The sequence below is a fragment of the Cynocephalus volans genome, chromosome 6 (assembly GCF_027409185.1).
Source record: "Cynocephalus volans isolate mCynVol1 chromosome 6, mCynVol1.pri, whole genome shotgun sequence".
NCBI classification, from domain to species: domain Eukaryota; kingdom Metazoa; phylum Chordata; class Mammalia; order Dermoptera; family Cynocephalidae; genus Cynocephalus; species Cynocephalus volans.
Window position 1 is genome coordinate 52,720,714 of NC_084465.1, and position 22,760 is coordinate 52,743,473.

At 35.2% G+C, this 22,760-nt stretch overlaps 1 protein-coding gene across 2 annotated transcripts in view; it reads right to left on the bottom strand.

Moving 5' to 3' along the window:
• Positions 1-22,760, bottom strand: part of MAGI2 (membrane associated guanylate kinase, WW and PDZ domain containing 2) — a 1,312,517-nt gene that overhangs the window by 322,580 nt on the left and 967,177 nt on the right. For both annotated transcript variants that reach the window (XM_063101323.1, XM_063101322.1), the window contains exon 7: positions 13,059-13,116. In XM_063101323.1, coding sequence (XP_062957393.1) covers positions 13,059-13,116 — 58 coding nt within the window. The remainder of the gene's footprint in view (positions 1-13,058; positions 13,117-22,760) is intronic.

Below are 22,760 nucleotides of genomic sequence, written 5' to 3' on the forward strand. Positions count from 1 at the left end.
CAGAGGAAGAGACACTTGAGCAGATTCTGGAGGGATAAATGTATCTTGCCAGATACAAAAAGGGGCATTTTAGGAAGGAAGCAGTAGATAGCAGTAATATTCAATTCTGTCTAGGTAGAGCATATAGGGCTAGCACACTTCCATTGAAAATCTCCCTACTTCCATTTAGTCTAATGGACTACTGTAGCTTTGAAAGTCTCCAGCCCGGAAGATGTGTCTTACCTCTGAACTTGGCAGATTTATAAGATGAGCTTCACTATATCAACAAAATAGGAAAGTAGTGGTGCTCCCTAGAATTCTCAGTCATTGCAGCATCTTTTCCTGGGTACCTCTCCAAAAATCTGTAAGAGATATTGCTTTTTCTTGGGAATATGAGCATGAAAAAGAGATGTTCCATAAGTATGAAGGATCCCATTGTCCAGGGAAATAGACATTTCAGTGTACAGGGTGAGAATGGTCTGACCTGTAATATACTCTGTGTTGAACTGGACTGCTATTTCTTAATAACTTATTTATGAGTTGTTAAAATGTGAAGTCACAGTATAGCTTAAGTCCACTGAACTCCAAAAAATATGCACTCATGTATAATGACAGACATGCACAATCATGGATAGAGGAATGCTTTGGGGCCTGGCTCCAAGGAGAGTCAGAGAATTACCAAGGACACTCCAAATAGTGGGAAATCATGAAGGCAACATCACTGATATCTGGAATTATCCAGAAAGGTGGGAGTCAGAGAAAGAATGCTAGTGAGAGGTGATGGACAAAACTGGGGATGAGACTAAGGCAGATTCTGAAAGTCAACAGGAGGTGAAGATAATTCCAATTCCATGTAATACCCAAACTCTCCAGGTTTCCAAGTCTAATATTCAGAGACGAGAAAAAGATAAAAAAGTATGATTCTTGACTACTTGGTCTTCATGACTATACAAACCAGAGGGAAATCAAATACATAGCTATTTCTTTCATATGCTGGAATGTGATGCAGGAGGGACTAGAAAACAAAACAAAATAAAAAAAAATACTTTTGATGAGTTTTAGGGAGAAAAGGATCCATTGCCTGAATACCTAGCATCTTCACAGAACCTTTCAATACCTTGCCACTAATAAGTGACCATGGCACCTGGGAGTGGGCAGGAGACTATAATTCTGGAAGATAAAGGCCCTGGGAAGAAAGGAAAGGCATGGAGAAAAGAATAGGGGATGAAATTTAAGCAGCACCAAGAGCAAAGAAAGGTGAGAATAAGTTGCTTCATTGTTGTTTTTAATAGATTGCTTTATTGAGGATAAGTAGTGTAGCAGAGTTTTATGTAATTAACACACTGTTTCTGAAATTATGCTGTTACTGGGAGATCAAAGTTTCCTACAGAGTAGATGATAGTTTCATGTAACTGTAATGGGGGTATATTTTCTAATAACTTGCTTGCTCTTTTCAATAATCTAAATTTATGCCCCCACATTGGGCTGAGTTTGTGTTTTTCATTCTGAAGCTCTAAATAAAGAAGAGGAAAGGTGTGATGTTGGGTATTTCTCAAGAACATTCCATTTTGTACACTTTGAAAGTTAATTCCTGTTCGGATTTAAATTGTTTAATAGATACCACAATTTTTTGAAAGAAAGAGTAGCTCGAAGAATGAATGCCAGCGTTGTAAATAAGGAAGAGAATAAAGGGAGAATGCTGGACTGCAGAGAGGGATGCCAGCTAATATTCATTGAGCAAATACTATGTGCCAAACCCTCAGCTAAACAGGTTGCATGCTTTTAATTCGCCTGCTCCTCAGAGAGAGTAAACAATTTTCTGTAGATCTCACAGTAAGGGGCAGGTGAATGAATCAAGACCAGTTCTGTGTACTGCCAAAATTCAAGACAATTGATTTATGTGGTTCTGACACAAATAGGCACTTATTTTTCAACTGAAATTACTTATGCAAGTGCAGGCTATGTCTGGTAATCCGCAATATACTTTGGCCAGGTAATTCTCAACTGTTTTTTTTATCTGTTTTAATTATGAAACTGGAAGCTTTAACAACATTATAAACCAACTTCTGATTTTCTGAACACAAAAATGTGAAAATACAGAATACTATTTTGATATATTTAATAATTTTATTTTTTTTAAGAGCCCCGAGATTATGTACATAGGAACAGTGACTGAATAAATTTCACTAATATATATATATTAGTATATATAGTATATATATAGTATATATATTAGTATATATAGTATATAGTATATATATATATATATATATATATATGTATTAGTGCGTGTTTTACATATTGGCAAAAGTGAGGAAGGAAATGATAATGAGAGCATGAATGAGGAGCTGGGAGACCTGGCTTTGTGTAACATGGTTTTCAGACTAGAAGGTCTCTTCCAAGGGTTGCCATTCAGCTTCCCTTGGTCTAGTTGTAACACAAATTTCCTGGACTCTTTGGCCTTGCCAACTCTGGAAGTTGAGTATGGGTCGTGTCTCCAGCAATTATGATAATGATAATAAGGTGATTCTGTGCTAATATATATGAATAAGATTAAAGTTGTATGTGAAGGAGAATGGGGGAGGTCAACAACAACAAAACTATGAATGTCTTGTCTCAAACTTTGAAAAGGTCATTTCAAGTTCTAGGCCACGTTCAGTCCTGTTGAGATCTGGTGATGAGATAAGAAATAGAAACACATCACTTACTCAGCGTGAAATTCTCTATAAGGTAACAGAGCAGAACCTTGAGTGCTGGTGACAGCGCTCCCCTGACACGCGTGTAACAGTCACCTGTAAGTGGTAGACTTCTCACTCCACGTGTGCCTGGGCACTGGGCTGTGAGGAATGACAGAGGCCAGCGGGAGCCACCTGAACTCCCTGGTATCCTCAATCTGTCCTGAACCTCCTGGATTTCACCACAGTAAAAGCCATTTTCAAAGCTGCTCACAAGGGGTCTGAGTGTCATTCTCTCCCATTTTTGAGACCAAAGCAGAACTTGGGGTTGAAGCTACATTTGAAGATTGAGTCTACCATTTGCTCTCTTTGAGAAATTCCCCTAATGTTTCTGAACTGCAACTGCCTCATCTGCAAACACTCATTTCCTACTCACTTTATAGGGCTGTTTTGAAGAGCAAACAAGATAAAATATATGAAAATGTATAAAGATAAAGCATTACATAAATTTAAGTTGATTTTAACATTATTGGAATATTTAGGGTCTGAAAGTCAAGTGCAACTTAAATATGGACAATGTAAAGGCTCTTAATTCCTGTCCTGGGCTGCAATTCTATCACCTAGTTCTCTACCTGGATTCTTTAAGTTTCAGTTTCTCTGCCTGTAAAACAGAAATAATGGTATTTGTCATAAAGCACTGTGATGATGATTAAATGAGTTTTGCAAAAATGCTTAATACATACCAAGTGTTTAATAATTGTAGCTACTAATATTTTTCCTCTGGGTTTACTACTAGTTACAAATTAAGGAGCAACCGCTTCGAGATAAATTTTACCTATGAGGTCAATGCCCCCAAATAGATTACTAAGCAGTACTACAGAAAAAAGAAAGACAATAATTCCTATTATTTTATCTTTCTGAAAATATATTCATATTTTTGGATACTGAATTAAAACAGGAGAAAGTGAAGTTAAGAATAGAATGAAGGGACCATGTTAGCCTCCACATATGGGTATGGTGCTTAATGAAAATTTGAACTAAGATTTTTATGTTACAAAACCTCAACAAGTGGTGCTTGATAAGCTTTTAGAAATCAAACACCTAATGATATGTTTCTTCTAGACTAAATTTACACAAAATGAATTTTATTGGTTTATCATAGCAAACGGCCTCTTTTTTGCCTTTAGTAGATCCAGTTAGTTTTCTGAGCTATAGAACAGAATGTCTTTTCTTGACAATTCTAAATTTTATGTTACTTAGCTGGATTGAACTTAAATGTGAAATTTGATGACAAAAATTTGTGATTCATCCATTTTTACTATACAATTAGCTGAGTCTATTATAATATAATTTCTCCTAGTTAAATGTGAAGTCATCTGTTAAACAGTAGTAATAAATAATGTTTAATAATGTCACTTTTTGTTATAAAAAATGAAAAACAATTTTCCTTTCAAATGTGTTCAATTTTGACAGTGATTAAAAATATAGTTCTTACCTTGACTTCTTGTTTATAAACTTATCCTTTATCTTTCTGCCTTTTTAATGACAATCTTAATATCATTTTCATGTCTTTAGATATTAAGGACATTTCTATTTTTTTTTCCATAGCTTGGTAAGATTATATTATAATAACCCACACTTTTGAGAAGTCTTCTTTCCATAAGACTCATATGATGAGATTGTTATAATCATTAAAATAAAGTAAAAGAATGGTAATGTATGTTACTATCCAGCCGAACAAAAAGTAGAAATTGAGAGAAAATGCTTTAAAAATTTTAAGTATTGTTTGATTAGCAGACATAATGAAAAAATAATGAGGCTTAATGAAGGAAAATGGCCAAATTTATCCTTGTTAACACTAGGTGCTGTTGTATTATTCCTTGAACTAGAAGAGACCTTAGCAATCACCTAATCCAAACCACTCATTTAACAGATAAAATCCGAGGACATTAAATGTAATTTTGTACTAACCTGTAAATTCAAAATCATGGATGCAAAAAAGGACAAACTATTACTAACACCACGGTCCATGATACACGAGAGGAATTCTGAAAAACATTATTTGCATATTAATAAAGAGATGAATTATGTTTCTCGTGTTGGGGTGAGGGGGCACTACATTTTTCTTAGTAAGGGTGACCATCATCTGTTTGATTCAATTATAGGGTGCCCAAAGAATGACATCAATCTGCTGCTTCCTCAGTTTGATGTTCCCTCACCTCTGTCAGTGTTAGCATCACTGAGCTGAATGTGATTTCAGTTATGTATCTATTAAAGATCTTAGAAGACCCAAATGCCAGCCAACTACATTAATTCCAGAAAGAATTCTTTTCCAACACTAAAGAAAAAAAATGGTGGTGTGTCGTGTCAGTATGTTAGTCTCCAACACAACAAGATCCTGAGGAATTTTTAGGAAAATTTAACTCAATACAATTTTCATTTCATGAGCTAACTTTAGAACTTAATGTCTTTCTAAGGTGCGACTCTAAAGTATATAATGATACAGATTGTTAGCATGAGACAATCTGCAGTTCATGCACAAGAAGCATGGCACGTTTAATCCAGAGAGAGGAGACTTAATAAGCTATATGAGCTAACTGTTTCACAAATAATAAAATACTAACACGTCTATTTGTTATAGAATATTGCCTTGGTGAAAGGCATAGAGGATTGTCCAATGAAAGATGCTGGCAGTGTTCTCTGTGCCACCTAGCAACGAGCTACCTGGGACACAGGTCCCCTCCTCCAGTAGGAGGGACAGCACTTTCCCACAGGTCTCTATGTCCTCTTGGTGCAGGAATGCCACTTCCCACGTAGCTCACACCCCGCTCAAAAGGTTGTCAGCAATTCCCTTGAGAAACGGGCCCCAAGTTCAGACTGTACTCCCTGCCTTCACAAGGCCATTCTCAAGTTCTCACAGTCCTGTAAAAAAGACCGAGTAGAAGGAGGCAGTGTAGGCCTTCTTTGGTGGCACACAGCATGGCATCTCCAGTTGTGGCCATTCTTGCCCTCTCTGTCTGGGGTGAGGAGGTCTCAGGGACTGTGCATCTCACACTGTGGCCCTCTGCTAAGAAGTTCCCCTGCTCTTGTGCTGCCTAATGTACTGTTGCACTGTTTGCCAATGCGTAACTTCTCCAGAAGTGTCTACACCTAATTTGTTAGATTCATAAAAAATGCTTAAAGACAAACGAACCAAAAAACAAACAAAAAACAAAAAAGCATTTATATTATAATCATCTTTATTTATGAATATATTCTCAAAGAAAAGTTGGTGCTAGAGTCATAATCACTTTGATTTTATTACTAACTTTAAGACAAAAAACATTAGAATTGTAAAAACTGTAAAAAATAACATGAATATATAACTCTGACATCAAGGCAAATAATTCATTGTTATTTGTAAGCATCTATCTGCAAGTAAACCCATTTAAACTTCTGGGTGCCTGAAACATCCTTCATTTGGAATGAGATTGGTTAAATCAAGTAGTTTATGAGGTCCAACTGTTGCTAATAAAAGTATATTTAATTACAGAGTCAAGTTTTCTTCCCTCCAGTTGAAAAGACTTATAGAGGTGGGTGATCATATTAGAATGAGCCAGCAATGGTACAATGTCTCACAGCATGAAAAGTGACCTCTAACTTCAGGTCAGGGGTGTGTGAGGGGTGTCTAGGTCTTGATTGGACAGTAGTGGAGAGAAGGGAGATTGTATGTGAGACTGCATTTTGTTTGAAAGAATCATGGTATAAAAATGTTTGATGAACCCTGCCATGAGAGGAAAAAGAAACCAAAAGCTTTTCAACTGATCTGTAGTCGAATGGCAGCATTAGGAAAGTAAATCAATAGCCAGTTGAAAGGTATCTAATATGAATGAGTAGTACAGAAGAGATAAGTGGGAATTATCAAGTACAAACTGCTAGAAATGCTAATGAAGTATAAAAAGCATGTGCATGGAGTTAGGAGATCCCTCACTTATTACTGCTACCTTAGGGACCCGTAAGTCTCATGAGGCCAGGTTACTTGTTTTTCCAGGCTGAAAGAGGTGATGCCCCAAACTGAAATTGGCCTGGGTCAGCTGGAAGGAGGTAAATAGACAAATAAGTCATGGGTAAAGAAAAAAAAGGCTGATTATTAGAGGTAGGGTACCCTGTGTGTGTGTCTGTATTCTTGATCCTTCTGTTCACCTGTGAAGTTTACTGATTTGCTTATTTAATACAGGAAAACGTGTTGTAAAGCGTAAAAACTGAACAAACGACATAAAAGCACGGCTACTCTATAACCTTATTAGCATATAACTCTTGGAAAATTCACTTAACTCCTCAGAGATTTAGTTTCCTCATTTGTAAATGTTGTGATTGTCATCTGGGATAATGAACATGAAAGCACATTAAAAGTTAAAACAGTGCCTTATGTTTTAGTATTTTTACCATTATTATCACAAATTTCCAATATATAAGATGACATGTACTGTAGATAGTTATGACCCTATATAACTTCCTTACGAATTACCCCGGAGCCACAACCCCTTTGGAAGTCACCAAAGCATTACACTCTGAAGTCCTTGCCTCATCAATTTCAATAGGCTTGTGGAATTGCCAATAATTCTACAGAAATGCTGTTTTTATTCAATGAGTCACACTCTAGTCATGAGATTCAGTTATATGTTTCTTTCCAAATCAAACAGTTTCTCTTAGAATTGTTCACTTTTGGAATATGTTATATATATATATATATATATATATATATATATATATATATATATATATATTTTTTTTTTTTTGTGAAAGTACTGGAAAAGCAAGTAATGCCAAAAGAAAAGGTCTTGTCATTATGAGAGGGCATTTCAAAAAATTCATGGAAAAACAAAATTAAAAGATAATATGAATATTTTCATGAACTTTTTGTTCATGAAAATATGAAGTACCCTAGTATTATTGGGATATACAAGATTCAAAAATAACTAACATTTATTGAGCACTTACTACATACCTGTGTTAAGTGCTAAATACCAACTCTGATACGAGACTGCCTAGGTTCAAATTCTGTCTCTACTATTTAGTAGTATTTATCCTCTTCCTACCCCTCCTCTTCCTTCTTTGCCATAACCTGCCTACCCAAGATCTCACAGCTGGGGAGTTGCATACAGTGAAACTCTGCAGCCATACTTTTGGCCACTAGGTGATGATAATTGCTGTTTACAAGATTTAGAGTTCACCTTAGAATAGAAAATCACTGGACAACTTCACCAACAATGTAACTTCAGTTTAGCATCTTCTATGACAGAAATTTCTTAGCGGAGGAAAGATTTCTTTGTTTAATAGATATTGAAAAAGCATTAAAAGAGTTTTCTGGTTCTGAAAGATTGAAGAAAAAACTAAAACAGTTTGAAAAATTAACTTTCAGCATAAGAAATAGTTCTCTTAAAAAAGCAAGATTTAAAAAGGATATTATTTATGCTTATGTGTAATTGGAAGTGTTTTATTTGTATGCTGACTTACTAAAAATTCAAAAGTTGGGAAGTTCTTTCTTGGAAAATTTAGAAAACTACTTATAGGCATGAAGGAGAGAAGCATTCTTAAGTTAGGATATTGTGTTAAAAACCTCTCTAACCACTTTCCAACTTGCTACATTATGATGAATATTCACCATTAACCGCAAAATGAATGTGATTTTCCTTTTACATTAAATGTTACATCGAAGATATTTTGCAGTATTTTTCATACTTTCTGGAATTGCACACAGTAATGTTTTATAGTAGCAGATGTGTGACATCACATGGAAACTTGTAAAACCTTTACATGAAAATCACATCTGTCAGTCCCCACTATCATTTTAACTGTAGTTATATGGTTTGCATCTCTGTCTGTGCCAGAGGAGGCAGCTTTGCATGAAAGCTTTCCCAGGAAATTGTGTCTTCTGGACTAGCTAGTTAAGCAAATTGTGTAACTGCCATTAAAACCAAAATGTACCCAGCAGACATAATTTTACAAAAGAGAGAGAAGACCACATTTGTACAAAAGTCACAGCTGTTCAACTCTACATTTTGCACTTTTTCATTTAAAAATTTTGCCTTTCTTTATGAACAGTGACACATTTCTAGTTAGCAACTTTAAGACTTCTTAATACATTCTTAAGTGCTGCACTGGCATGGATTTGGTGTCTGTCAGGAAAAATTGGGCTAAATTCTTTCCGCTGCTACACAGAGTAGAAACTCACTCCATCTGCCTTGCCTGCAGATGAAATAAGAATAGATGCGGAGTAGGGCCCATTGTTCTTTAAAATACAGAGCAGTGTGGCTATATCTACTGCCCTAAACAAGTGCCACATCCCTAACAGCCACACAATAAGGATTCGTCTTCTTTCAGGCTTTGCTCCCAGTGGCCATCTTGCCCAGGGCCACTCTGAAGTTGTGGACAATGGAGCTGATGGCTCACAGGGCTGTGCGTGCAGCGTGACCTCCAAGGGTTGGGCACCCTGCTGTGAAACTGCACCAGAAGGGAGCCGGGGAGGAGATGCTCTAAAGGGATCCTTCATTCTTCTCCAGTGATGAGCCCCAAAGGCTTGTCTGGCCCATTATAAATTACAAATGCTAAACTTATGGGAGGCATTTTGAGCAAGAGTTTGGAGTACGGATTCTGCAGTCAAACTCCCTGGATTCAAATTTCAGCCCTTCATCTCAATAATGCATAATATAGCATAAGTTACTTAGGGTTTCCTCATCCCTACACTTAAGAAAATGTACCTCATTATCACTATAGAGAGGATTATAAATGTGGTAAAGACTGTTGAGCACTTAGCCCAGTTCATGGCACATACTAGGCACTCAATGTGAACTATTCTGACGATAGGATAATGAGGATGAGAATGAGGATTTTTCTGGCTCTTGAATATATTAAACCTATGATCTTAAAATTGAATTTGCAGGGAACAGAATTACGGCATAGCAGGATAAAGTCAGTTACAGTGGTCAAACCCTGTTCAATACAGGTTTTTCAGTTTCTAGCTATGTAAAACCTCTTCTGCTATTGATTACTGGATTTCCTATCTGCCTGTCTGTGGCTCACAGGAAAATGTGTGTTTATGCAACTGTGTCAGAGGCACAACACTGATTTCAATCTGACATGCCCTGCTGATGACAGTGAGCCCATACTGCAACTTATGCTCCCAGCTGTTGGTCTGTTTGAAGAGAGTGGCTGGCTGACTGCTAAGTTGGAGCTCCAGTGTCCATGCATATAGGTTTTTTTGCTATTGGGCAGGAGAGTGGAATGCTTTTCATATCTCATAAGCAGCACCTCCAACTGTGTAAATGAATATTTTTTATGTGTAATTAAACATAAAAAAATTATAGCTCTACAAAGAATCCATTGCCATTGTCATTTAATAGCATTAGTGAATCAGCATTTTCTTGGCTACAGATATACAATAAAAGACAGCCTTGCTTTGTTAAATTAACTAACTATTGATATTACAAATCCAAAATGTATGATTCCTTAAGATGTTGACATTAATATTATCACTACAATTATGAATATCTTGGTCTAGGCAGTTTATATTTTATGTTCATGTTATGTTATGATATTGTATTTAAGATATCTATACTGGAAAAGTTGATTTAACTTAGACTAGACGTTTACTTTCTTGTGTATAATTAACTATAAGCAATCAGGTGACCCCCCCACAAGAAAAACACCCTATGGACTGAAAGTGATGAATAACCTCTATGTTTATATATGTATTCATATAGCTTCCATCAACAAGACTATTATTCAGAACCAATAGATATCCTGTGAAAATACTATTGTAATGAAGATGAGATACACAGTTAAAACAAACCATGTAAATAAGTGTATTCCAATTAAAATATTTGATAAGTAGTCTTTGTTGTGATGGGAGATATCCCTCATTTCAAGTAATGCATATATTATATAAAATAAACTGAGGTGTTTTGATTATGTTGGCAAATTTTTCCAAAAGGCAGCTTCTAAGAAATATTAGAATAATATTTTACTTAACGTTTTCTTTTAGCTGCTTATTTGTCTCAGTTTTCTGCTTGGCCTTATACGCCCACACACATAATTATTGATATTGGTATATCTTATGGCATCATGTAATGGGGATAAGTCCATGACAAATAGTAGAAGTAGATGCAACTAGAAGAAAGTTCAACTATTTTGACTCACTATGACCTGTAAATATGACCTTAAAATCACTTGAAATCTAAAACGATTAAGCATGTCAGCCTGCGCTAATTATATAAGACCTGACTGACTAAATTCTAAATAATTTTCTGAACGTGACTGTGATACATGGAAAATGAAGTGGAGAAATGTAGAGAGAAGTGTAATTTAAGCAAGAACAAAGAAAAATAAAACCATTTGAAGTATAAGGATAACAAGGACAATTTTCTTTAGGGTTATAGATAATGTCCAATTCAATAATCAACAACAAGGGGTCTACCAGCCACAGATCTTTACTCGAAGAACACATATCTCCATGATCAAGAAAGTAGAAAGCATAGATTTCTTATGTGTGGGTGTCTCACCTCGATGATAGGTGATTAGAGCAGAGAAGAAAGGTTTGAGTTAAGTACTGTTTCCTGCATTGGAAGTTAGCTTGAAAGGAGCAGAAGACATGGAAAAAAAATCTGAATAATTAGAATAGGGAAGGAGCCAGCAAACTATGACCTGCAGACCAAATTTGGCCAGCTGCCTGTTTTTATAAATGAAGTTTTATTAGAATATAGCTCCACCCATTCATTTAAGGGTTGCCTATGGTTGCTTCAAAGCTACAATGGCAGTATTGAGAAGTTGTGACAGAGACTATATGGCCCCCAAAATATTTGCTATCTGGATCTTTATGGAGTTTGCCAACATCTGGACAAAAGAAAGTGTTCTTATTTGATAATTATGCAAGAAAACGTATTAAAAATTAGATCTGGTATGTCTCACACCTCAGTCCTCTTTCCTTACATGGACTGCCTTGGATTTCAGATGTGATAGGCTTAGGCACAGAACAGTCTGATTCAGTGAATTTAGACAAGCTAGCATTTATTGGAAACAGTGTTAAATTTATTCTGGAACTGCAGCTATATTATTATTAAAGTATGGACATTTGACTGATTAGCAATTTAGTGTGACTCAGAGGCCTTATAACTATTTACAAATGACTTCCTTTTATTTTTGCAAATAGAGATACCTCTATGTGTTTATCTTACTTTTTTATCTCTATTGAGTTTGTACATTTTAGACATTAGAGACTACGTTAGAAGACTGCATGTGGCAAATGAACTGAATTCACCTTGGCTGTGAATCTAGAAATGACCGACTGTAGTGCCAAAACTGGGGCTTTTCCAAATGAAAATGGTGGGTCAAAGTAATCAAGACAAGTACAGTACCCCTGAGGGAGATGCTCAAGGGCAGGGAGTACACAGGTCTTACTTATCTGCACATCTCCAGTGCAAAGAAGGGCTTGACACCTACTAAAATCTCAGGAACTGGTTGAATACTATTACAAAACAATTTAGCAATAAAGCCATCAATCTGTAACCCTTGACCATCTAGATTATTAATGTTAAACAGAATATGGTTAGAGAAAATGCAGTTAGATCTTGATAAATAATGTGAACCTCTTCTGTTTTTCAACCTCTGCATTTCTTGGCTACTGTATGTCGCATAAGTAATACATAGGATTTGTTATTCACTCAAATAAGAAACATTACACAGTATGTGGGGATAAAAAAATTCTCTATCAGAAGAGAGAGTTCTAGAAAAAAATCACATATTTAACTTTTAAAAATTATGAATTACTAGACTTTCCTAAGAAAAATATAATTTAATCCCTCATAGGTTCTTTATTCTGAATAAAAGGATGCATAGAAAGGATAACTCATAGTACGATAAGATAATTAATGCAATGCAACCTCCAATAGGTAGCATAAAAGTACAATCTACAGAAAGAAAACTGTTGATTAGAGGGGTCCTAAAAGAGAAAAAAAATAAGTTTTATTTTATCCTTCAGCTGGAAAAGTGTGGCTGATTCATTTAATTGACTTCAAAATCTGGTTTAATAGAACATTTCTCTTGCACAACCAGTCAGCTCCTAACATTTTGATTGCAAAATGAAAGGCATTTACTTCGATATCTTTAATTATCACTCATTTAGAGGACAGTGTGAAATACACTTTTCCAATTGGTGTTTTAGAATCATGAGTCAAGGGAAAAGAACGACAAATTAGCCAGCTGGAGAGGCAAGAAACAGCTAGCTACTGCTGCTAGAGTCTTTGTGGATACTTCAAAGTAAGATGAAAGGGAAATAAAAGGGCTATTAGCTACACATGCTCAATAAATGAAATGTTAACACAATTTCACAACATTAATAACAAGTTAATATCACACTTAGAGACTTACTCAACATAGTAAGTGCCATATATAGGATCATCGATTTTTTCCCAGCCATATGGAAGCTCTGAAAAATAAAGAGTTTTTTCATTCAGTAAATAAAGAATAAATATCACAGTTTTTAATAAAAAGTAACAATTTAATTGTTCATGGATTGCAGAAATGGTCTGCCAAAGTGGAATAAAGCATTCAGAGTCACACCAAATTTCAGACACATTCTAAGGAAGTATAAGAAGCACTGACTTGAAAATTGGCAGTTAAAACACAGAGCTCTCTTCTCTGCAGATAACTGCTGGGTCTAGCTGTTTATCCCACACCGAGCAGTGGGATGTCACGTCATCACGTTATCACCATTCAGCGCAATACAGAAGGCAAATCGCTTTCCTGAAAGTGCATACTGCTCTCTTATTTATTTGTATTGTTAAAGGAGCATTTCAGGATAAAGATCATATTTTCAGAATATATTTCTGAGAAAAGCAAATGGTTTCTGATGACTGAAAGAAAGACATTACAAATTCTTGGTTGACATCCCACTATTCAAGATGGGTAGCTTGCTGTTTCCATGTGGGTCGTAATTTGAATGCTGCCAATATACTATCTGGGCATATTTTTAAAAGACAAAGTCTAAAATTCTTAACACACTTTCCTTGACAATACGATATATATTTCCAATTATCCATGGCTAATTTTAATACACAAACACACACATGAATTATCAACAATGTTATGAATGCTACCATAGGCAAAAACATGCTGTTTGAAAACGAGACTTTGCTTCATAATGCTGTTTTCCAAGTACACTGAGCCTTTGTACTTAACTCCTACAAATGTGAAGAATTTTATATTTTTCTTGATAGATATTAATTTTACATATGTAGAAGCAGAAATCCAAGCAAGATACAATGCATGCTTAGTAATATACTTAAGTAAAATTTAAGTTTTGTTACTCTAGTAACAACACATCACTGTAGACCAAAGCACAGTCACAAAAAATTAGAATTACCTGCAATCTTGCCATCCAGAAATAACCACTGTTAAATTTTAATAAATATTCTTCAAATAGTTTTCTATGTATATTTACAAATTTTTCATTTAGAAATTACATTATATGGTGCATATTATTTTTATAGTCTGATATTTCTACTTAATAAAACGTCAAGGTCATCTTTCAATGTGGACGGGTGTTACTGCACATATCACTTTTTTAAAAAAAGTTATTTATTTATTTTATTGAAGCATAATTAATTATACATTTTTGGGGGGTACAGTGTTGACAACTAGTAGTCTGTGGTAAGGCTACAGCCTATGTAATTTCACCAGTATTCTATTATTGAAAACTTGGAACTTCACAGTTTTTACCTGTTATGCATTATCTGTGTTGAACTTGATAAAACCTACATCTTATATCATTTTCCTAATAAATTAGTAATGATAAATTCCTAGATGTGGAATTTTGGACTAAAGGGAATGTACCCTTTTATGGTTTTCGATACGTGTTGACAGATCTCCACCTTTCTACACACAAAACAATACTAATTTATAATCTCACCACCAAATTAAATACAGATCCAAAATTCTTCATCCAAAACTTTTAGGGACATATTTGTACAGGTTTTGAAGTCCAGAATTCTTTCTGATTCTGTTAACATGATGCAAATACCTTCTATTCTATAATACTCCAAGCAGTGTTGGTGTACTATTATGACGTATATCTATAGGTTTTGTCCATGGTTCCTGGCTGATAACTCCCATAGCCCCTGTTATTCCCAAGAAACTACTCTCTGACCTTCTCCTGCCCTCCTTTCACCTGCTCCTTTTCTCCCAAAGGCAGGACTCTAATCTTCCCTGCCTCTCTGTTTTAGAGCTGGCCATAAAGAAATTCTCTGACCTACCTTATCTGATTGTAAGTCATCAGATCCCCATTTCAGAAGGGGGTCCTGCCCCATTCCTGGGAGGACTGAACACTGCACAGAGAGGCCAAGAAGAATCTGAACAGCCAGGCTTTTCTGGTTTCCCCATTCAGGCTATCAGTGTTAGATCATACCCTTTTTGTCCAATCCAATTTGTATACAGTTGTCCATGCTTCCATCATGCTACTTAACAAAGCTTCCATAAAAACCTCAAAAGACAGGGTTCGGAGAGCTTCCAGATAGCTGAATTTGTAGGGCTCTGGAGGAGCATGGAGCCTCTTGAGGAGGGCATGGAGGCTCTGTGTCCCTATGCATCTCTTCATCTGTATCCTTTGCAAAAACCTTTATAATAAACCGGTAGAAATACATGTTTCCCTAAGTTTTGTGAGCCACTTTAGCAAATTAACCAATCTCAAAATAGAGGTCATGGGAACCCCGATTGATAGCTGGTCAGTCAGAAGCAGAGTAAAACAACCTGGGGCTTGTGATTAGCATCAGAAGTGGGGGACAGTCTTTTGAAACTTAGCACCCAAACTGTGGGATCTGATGCTATTTCCAGGTGGACAGCATAGGAATTGAATTGGAGGGTACCCAGCTGGTGTCCACTGCAGAACTGACTGCTTGCCTGGTGTGTGGGGAAAACCCACACACATTTGGTCACAGAAGTCTTCTGTGTTGATTGTGGTGAGAGAGCAGAGGAAAAGCAGTATTTTTTTCCCACTCAATTGGGGAAGCAGTTTATAATTGAATATGTGATTATTTCTGCAGCCAAACATATGTAATTCATGCTAGTAGGGATACCTTAATAAACTTATAACACCAAATTAAAATCTTTCTTTCAGAAAAAGAATAGCAAACCTTACTGAGTACTGACTATGGCTCAGGTGCTAATGGACTCATTCTATCTTAATAACTCAGTATTCAAACTACCTGTACTCTGGTTCCAGCAATCTTAACCAATTTAGATATCAATTCAGAGACTCTGTTTAACACAGCATAAACACCACTTTAATTCAGATTAAGGAGAATAACTATCCAAATAGTTTTCATCAAATCCCCCAAGCTGCTGAAGAATTTGACTATTAAAAAGAAGAAATCATTTCACCAATACCTATCGAGTGCTTTTTACAAGCAGCTCAAGTAAAAGAATATACAGAGGACAGTAATTGATGTTATGGATATTTATTATTAATATGGCTTCATACATAGATACATATTTAAAACAAGTTTAATGTCATCTCATAAATACAATAACATATAAAACAATTATGTTCCATAACATAAAGAGTAAAAGCCTAACATGGTTAACTTATTGATACTAGTCTACTTCTTAATGTCAGTGTCATGTGGAAGCATTCCATGGTCAAATTTTAAAAATTATCTTTTATAATGTAAATGATACTTCCACATATTCCTTACTTTTGGTTCTCTTTTTTTTAGTAAATTACCAGTGCTAAGCAATGTATCTCAGAAGTACAGAGTTCACTGATTCTTTATCTTTGTCACATTTACAATGCCAAAGGTCCTAGGAACAATTTACTACATAATTTCCCACTTGTCTCCATAAAGTCCAGAATTTAGGGAGAATTTACGTTGCTTTTCATAAGATATCGATATATGTTGTTTGTTTGCTTGCTTGCTTCATATTTCCAAAGTAAAATATTAATTCATGCAGAAACAAAATTGTACATTATAAATACGTGTACTTTAAGATCAACTATTAATGATCTTGGACTCACAATTTGAGACAAAATGATACACTGTAGCTCTAACCTTCTATTGCAAAGAACTGTCATTCATTATATTTTAAAGATTTTCAAGGGATTGATGGACAGATATTAGAAGAAACCAGTGAGAGGTACAAGACATTGCTTCATTTGTAAACGTGGCAGAATAGGCATAAAAATCTATAAGCAATGTTGAAAAAGATGTGTGTGTATGTGTATATAAATGTCTGTTTGTGTACTCAAGGGTCCTTCAGAAATTTCATGAAAAACATAATTAAAAGATAGTAAGATTCTTTCCACGAACTTTTTGAAGGATCGTCGTGTATGTGTGTGTATATGTTAGTGCACGTACACACGTGTTGTGTGTATTCCCCTTACTGAAAAGCAACAAAGGATCTAGGCTAAAATGGCAATAACAAACCACAATGTTCACAAGTTTTTCTTCACTTATAAAAAGACAGGTCATAAAATAAACTTCTTAAGATTATAAACTGAAAAGTACATATCTTCTAGATAGTGAAAAGTTAAGGAAGTTAAGAATTATCTTTCACTGTGAAAAATAAGCTATTCGGACTTGAAGTAGCTTTAGAAAACCAATTGCTTCTTCTTTTAATTAAGCTAAAAAATGAGAAAAAGAATTTCCAATATTATACTATTTGCTCAATCAGGCAAGCATGTAGCTTAGAGCTCTTGCATCCTTGGTTATTTAGAATACTGCATTCACCAATACTTGACAAATTTGCAGATGATTAAGGTCACACTGATGAAAAAATAACATACACTATGCAACAAGGAAAAACAAACACTTGAGATCAGCAAGGTTAATGCTGCATTAAGAACTGTTTTAATTAAGATTTTCTTCAGGCCATGGAACCATGGAGCAAGTTCAGTAGTTAGACAGTCCTGCCCTGCAAAAGTCTACGCAAATGTCTGGATTAAATTGTAGTCAGTCATACACTGTATTAGTTTTGTAAAAGTGGAATAGAATCAAAAGATTAAATGGGCATCTAGTTTTGCCTGGATTCTGCCACAGCCACCGTGCTATTTTTTTTTTAATTTAATTACTCTTCCCAAATATTATTTTATTTATTTATTTTTTTTTAGGTAGGTTCATTTTCATTGCAGAAAACTAATACCCCTTTATGCTAGCTCACAAAATGCAATTTTTTGGCTGCAGACAGGAAACTTGAAGAAATGCAAGGACAGTACAAGGGTATTCAAAAAGTTCATGGAAAGTTTTGTATTATCTTTTGATTCCATTTTTCCACCAACTCTTTGAAGTCCCCTTGTATTTCTTGTGGATGTGGGACCCAAATACTGGAAAACTATAAGGAATCTAGGACACAATGTCTTAGACTATCTCAGAAGGATCCCTTTTGTCTGTCTTTGTTGTTTGTCATTTGAACTATGTTCTTTACCTCTGTATGTCCATGTCTCTCTCAATTCCTTTTTACTTTGTGTATATCCCTCCTTCTCTTCTTCTACTGACTGGCTACTTCTGCTTGCTCATCTTGCATATGTCCTGGAATGGCCATCTCATACCTAGCTGTATGTTACTTTTTCTCTCAAGTACTGCTATCACTACTTTGGTCTCTCAGTTTCCCAATTCTGTATCCCATCCTCCTAAAGAATTCATTGGCCCAATTCATTTTCTTCAAAATAGATCCAAGTTACTTGGTCTGGCCAGTCAATGTGATGGCTGATAGTGATGGAGACTGTGGAGACATGATGACTAAATGCATTGTGGGATAATGGATTGGATATTGGACAAGGAAAAGGATATTAGTGGGGCAACTAGCAAAATTTAAATAAGGTTTGCAGATTAGTTATAGTCCATATGAATGTTAATTTCCTGCTTCTAATAATTGTACTTATGAAAGATGTTAACATTAGGGGAAGCTAGGTGAGAGGTTTGTGGAAACAATTCGTATTATTTTTGCAATTTTTTTGAAATCTAACTTCAAAATGAAAACATTGAAAAAAAGCAATTTCACTTACTCTCACTATTGATTAGATGACTTATACACACACCATTAATGTGCCATCAGTTACAAATAACACTGAATACCTTTGGATAATGTTGAACTTTTACACAAAATAAAAATGTAGAATTTTTGCATTTAAATTTTTCTTTTATATTATGTTGATTTTTTTCAAAAGATGTTCTAAGAAAGTGACTTTTAATTTTGCTATTTTCCTTTTATTTTTTTCTGCTGGCCTATCCCATGTTCCTGTTCACTAGAAAAACTGGGTAAATACAACATTCATGTTTAAGTGTTGCTGCATCCTGAGTCCTAGAAGACATAGATGCAATAACGGGAATTCAAAATCTGGAGTCAGGCTTTGTTACTTTCCTGGCAGGTCATATCTTGTAGGGGCCATAGCAAGCATGGGTTATGTCAATTCAAACAAGGTTGTATGGAGGTCCATTCTGATGGGCAGCTTAAAATTTTCTCCAAAGCTAAGAAGGCAGCCCAATTTAGGAATCATACAAAGTACTAAGATATTGGAGACAGAAATGGGGACCAGAATGGGTGACCATTTCCTTCAACCCTATATTATTTTATCTAGACTAGCTTTTTTTTTTATAAAACTGATGCTCTTGCTCTTGTTAGGTTATGTTTTAGAGGTAATGGCATTAGAAAAGAAAATTTAAAAAACATACAAAGTTTTTCTAGGTTATGTAAGTACTATAGTGTATAGTATACAATATGGTAACAGTTAATTCTCATATTCAAATATTTTCCTCCAATATTTTAGATTTTTGCTATATACTTAGCATACAAATTGGGAAATGCAACTAAATTTTCCTGTAGAAGTCATATACCTTTTCCTCCTAAGTAGTCCTTAGGAGTTTTAGGAATCCTTATTGTAAATGATTTTTTTTATAAGAAATATATTTTTAGAATTAAAGAGAAAAGGAAGAGAAAGATACTGTGTAAGAATAAAATATACAAATAAACTAATATACTAATAAACAAATAAACAAATATACTAATAAACTCTATTATGTCTTTGTCTCTCTTTTCCTTTATTAAAAATGCTCTTGTAATTATAAAAGTAAATCCTGAGCACATACTTGTTTTTTTTAACAAAATCCATACATTAATGATAAGCTAATCACAGTCCCATTCCCCTACATAGAAGTAAAGTTGGGAGTGTATACTTTCAGTTCTTTTTCTGTGCATCAAGACTCAAATTTGCTCCTCTTTACCAGAGAACTTTATACCATTCTGTCAGAGAATAAACAATTGAAGCAAAGCCAAAGAACACACTAAAAAAACCAAAAACTGAAAATAGAAAATGTTGTTCCTTTATGTTTTGCTCTCTTTCATCTTCTACAGATACTGTCACATGGAAAGGCACACACCCAATCGATATTATGGAAATACAGGCTGTGAAGTCTTCATTTGTGAGATCTGGGTGTAGGAGCTTTTCTCTTTTTATAGTGGCAAGAAGAACTAGCTGGGCTATATTTTATAGTGACAACATCTAATTCATGCTATCATGTGGATTCAACCTGAGTATTTAATTACCACAGTGTTGTAATGAATTTTAAAAATACTAACCATGATTTCATGGGATTGTTGATAGAAGATACAATTGCACAGAAAATTCCAAATCAATTTATTTCTTAACTTATCTTACCAAATTTGAATAGAAAATGTGTAGGATTTTCTTGGTAGACATTGATGCGTGAGGGCACATGTACTAAATAATATTTTGCGTATTCAGGGGCCCTTTTCTACCTGGAAAAAGCTGTCAAATATAGATGTGAACTTTTGCAATGCTAGCATAAATACGACAGATCTATCTGAGATAGTGACAAGAATTGTTGGTAGGACAGCATGGCACAGGAAAGGATGTTGTCTGGTAAAGACTTAGAAAGGGTTATATTTGGTTTAAGTTTGTGAGACACATTAGAAGATCAAAAAGTGATGAACCTAGTAGGTGTCTGTCTTTTTATTCCTAGAGCTCTAGAGAAACGTCTGGCTATAAAGAAAGATTCAGAAAGCAACTATATGCTGAGAACTTCAAAATATGCCCAGTTTCCTCTTAACTTCGATAAGTCTATATTCATCCATCCATCTACCTACCTATTTATAATTATCATCCACTTAAAAATAGTTATTGAAACATTGTGGACTCCTATAGTGCAAAGGCTAACATCTACAGTTTAACCTTTTTACTTACCTTTTAAAAACTCTAAATATCTACTAAGAGAGCAATAAAGCCACTCATAAACAACACCTACATATAATTAGGAGAAATAAAATATTATGAGCTTCAAAAATTGTACGTAAAATAGGGGCATAAATGCCCCAATACAGAAGAGCCAGCTGGTGTCAGAGTGAAGAGTGTGCAGACAAGAGGAGATAGGGCCAGGAGCCTGGTGGTGGGTGAGGTAGGAAAACAGACAAAAGCACCCGCAGAAAGATAACTTCCCACCCTGAGTGGGAAAAGAGAGCACAGCTACTGGGGAACTGGAAGAAAGAGGCTTGGAAGTGAGCAAAATGAGAGGTGGCAGTCTTGGGAAGGCACCTTCAGAAGAAGGGTGGGTGATGTCGATGGGGAAGATTGGCCATTGGGGACTTAGTTATGAAAAGAAAAAAAGCATGAGATGGAAATTAAGCACCTACAGAAATAAAAGATAATTATAAGGTCATAAGACATATGAACTACTCTCCCTCAAAAAAGAGAGATGTCATCCATTAATGAATTGCACATTTAAAGAAAAAATGCAAGATCACAAAAGCAACAGAAGAGGATGCTTATGAACTAAAGAATGTAGTAACCCACCAAAGTTGTTTACTTTCACTTGTATGAAACTGTTATTGCTGGTCTAGGAACAAAAGATATTTCAAAATGAACAGAAAATAGCAGACAACATTCATAAAAAATTACTATAAGAAATTAGAAAATGAGAGCCCAAACAGTGCAGTTAATGAAAGTTTGCTGTCCTCCCTCAAAAGAAAACAAAAACAAAAACAAGAAAAATATAATGATTATAATTAAAATTATTGAAACCTGCAGATATTCTGAAACAAGCATTTGTAAATGTAAAACAATGCCTTGAATGAGAATTTTAAAAGCTCTGAATAGACATGGACAAAGAACAGAGAGATAGACAGTAAAGGAGAGTTGACTAAAATAATGAAATAAGTTTTAAAAAATCTCTGAAATGAATGCTAAATTATAAGGTTCCCCAAAGAGAATAGAATAGATTCAACTGAAAATATAATCAGAACCATCAAGGAAAGACAGGGCAATAGCCAAGAGAACACAAATAAAATTTAAAAAGGTAAAAAGAATGAGAAAGAAGTCATTAATACAGAAGATAAGCAAAGATAATCCAGTACATGTATAATTGAAATACATGAAGAAGGAAAAATAATAGAATACTCAAAACTGATCAAAAAAAATTTCCAGAAATAAAATGACCATATCTATATACTAAAAAGTTTCTCCATGTACCTGAAAAAAGTCATCCGAGAGCAGTCAGTTCCAGGATACATACCAGTAAGCTATTAGACTTTAAAAGACAAAGAAAAAAAAAAATGGCTAAACGTTAAGTTTCTTACAATGGAAAAAATATCAAGTTGACATCAGATCTCAGGCACAACACAGGAGGGTACTTCAAAAAGTCTGTGGAAAAGTAGAATTGAAAGATAATATGAGTCTCTCCATGAACTTTCTCAAGCACCCTCAGATACATATAGACAACAGTGAAGCAGAATTTTAAAGAATCTCAAAGAAAGTGTGAGCGAAGAATTTTATATGCAGTCAAGCTATCCTTCAAGTATTAACACGCATGCGTGTACTCTCTCACTCTCTTACTCTCTCTGTCTCTCTCTTACTCTCTGTCTCTCTCACTCTCTCTCTCTCTGTCTCTCTCTCACTCTCTGTCTCTCTCACACTCTCTGTCTCTCTCTCACTCTCTGTCTCTCTCTCTCACTCTCTCTGTCTCTCACATTCTCTCTCTCTCACTCTCTGTCTCTCTCTCTCTCTTACACTCTGTCTCTCTCGCACTCTGTCTCTCTCTCTCACACTCTCTCTCTGTCTCACTCTCTCTC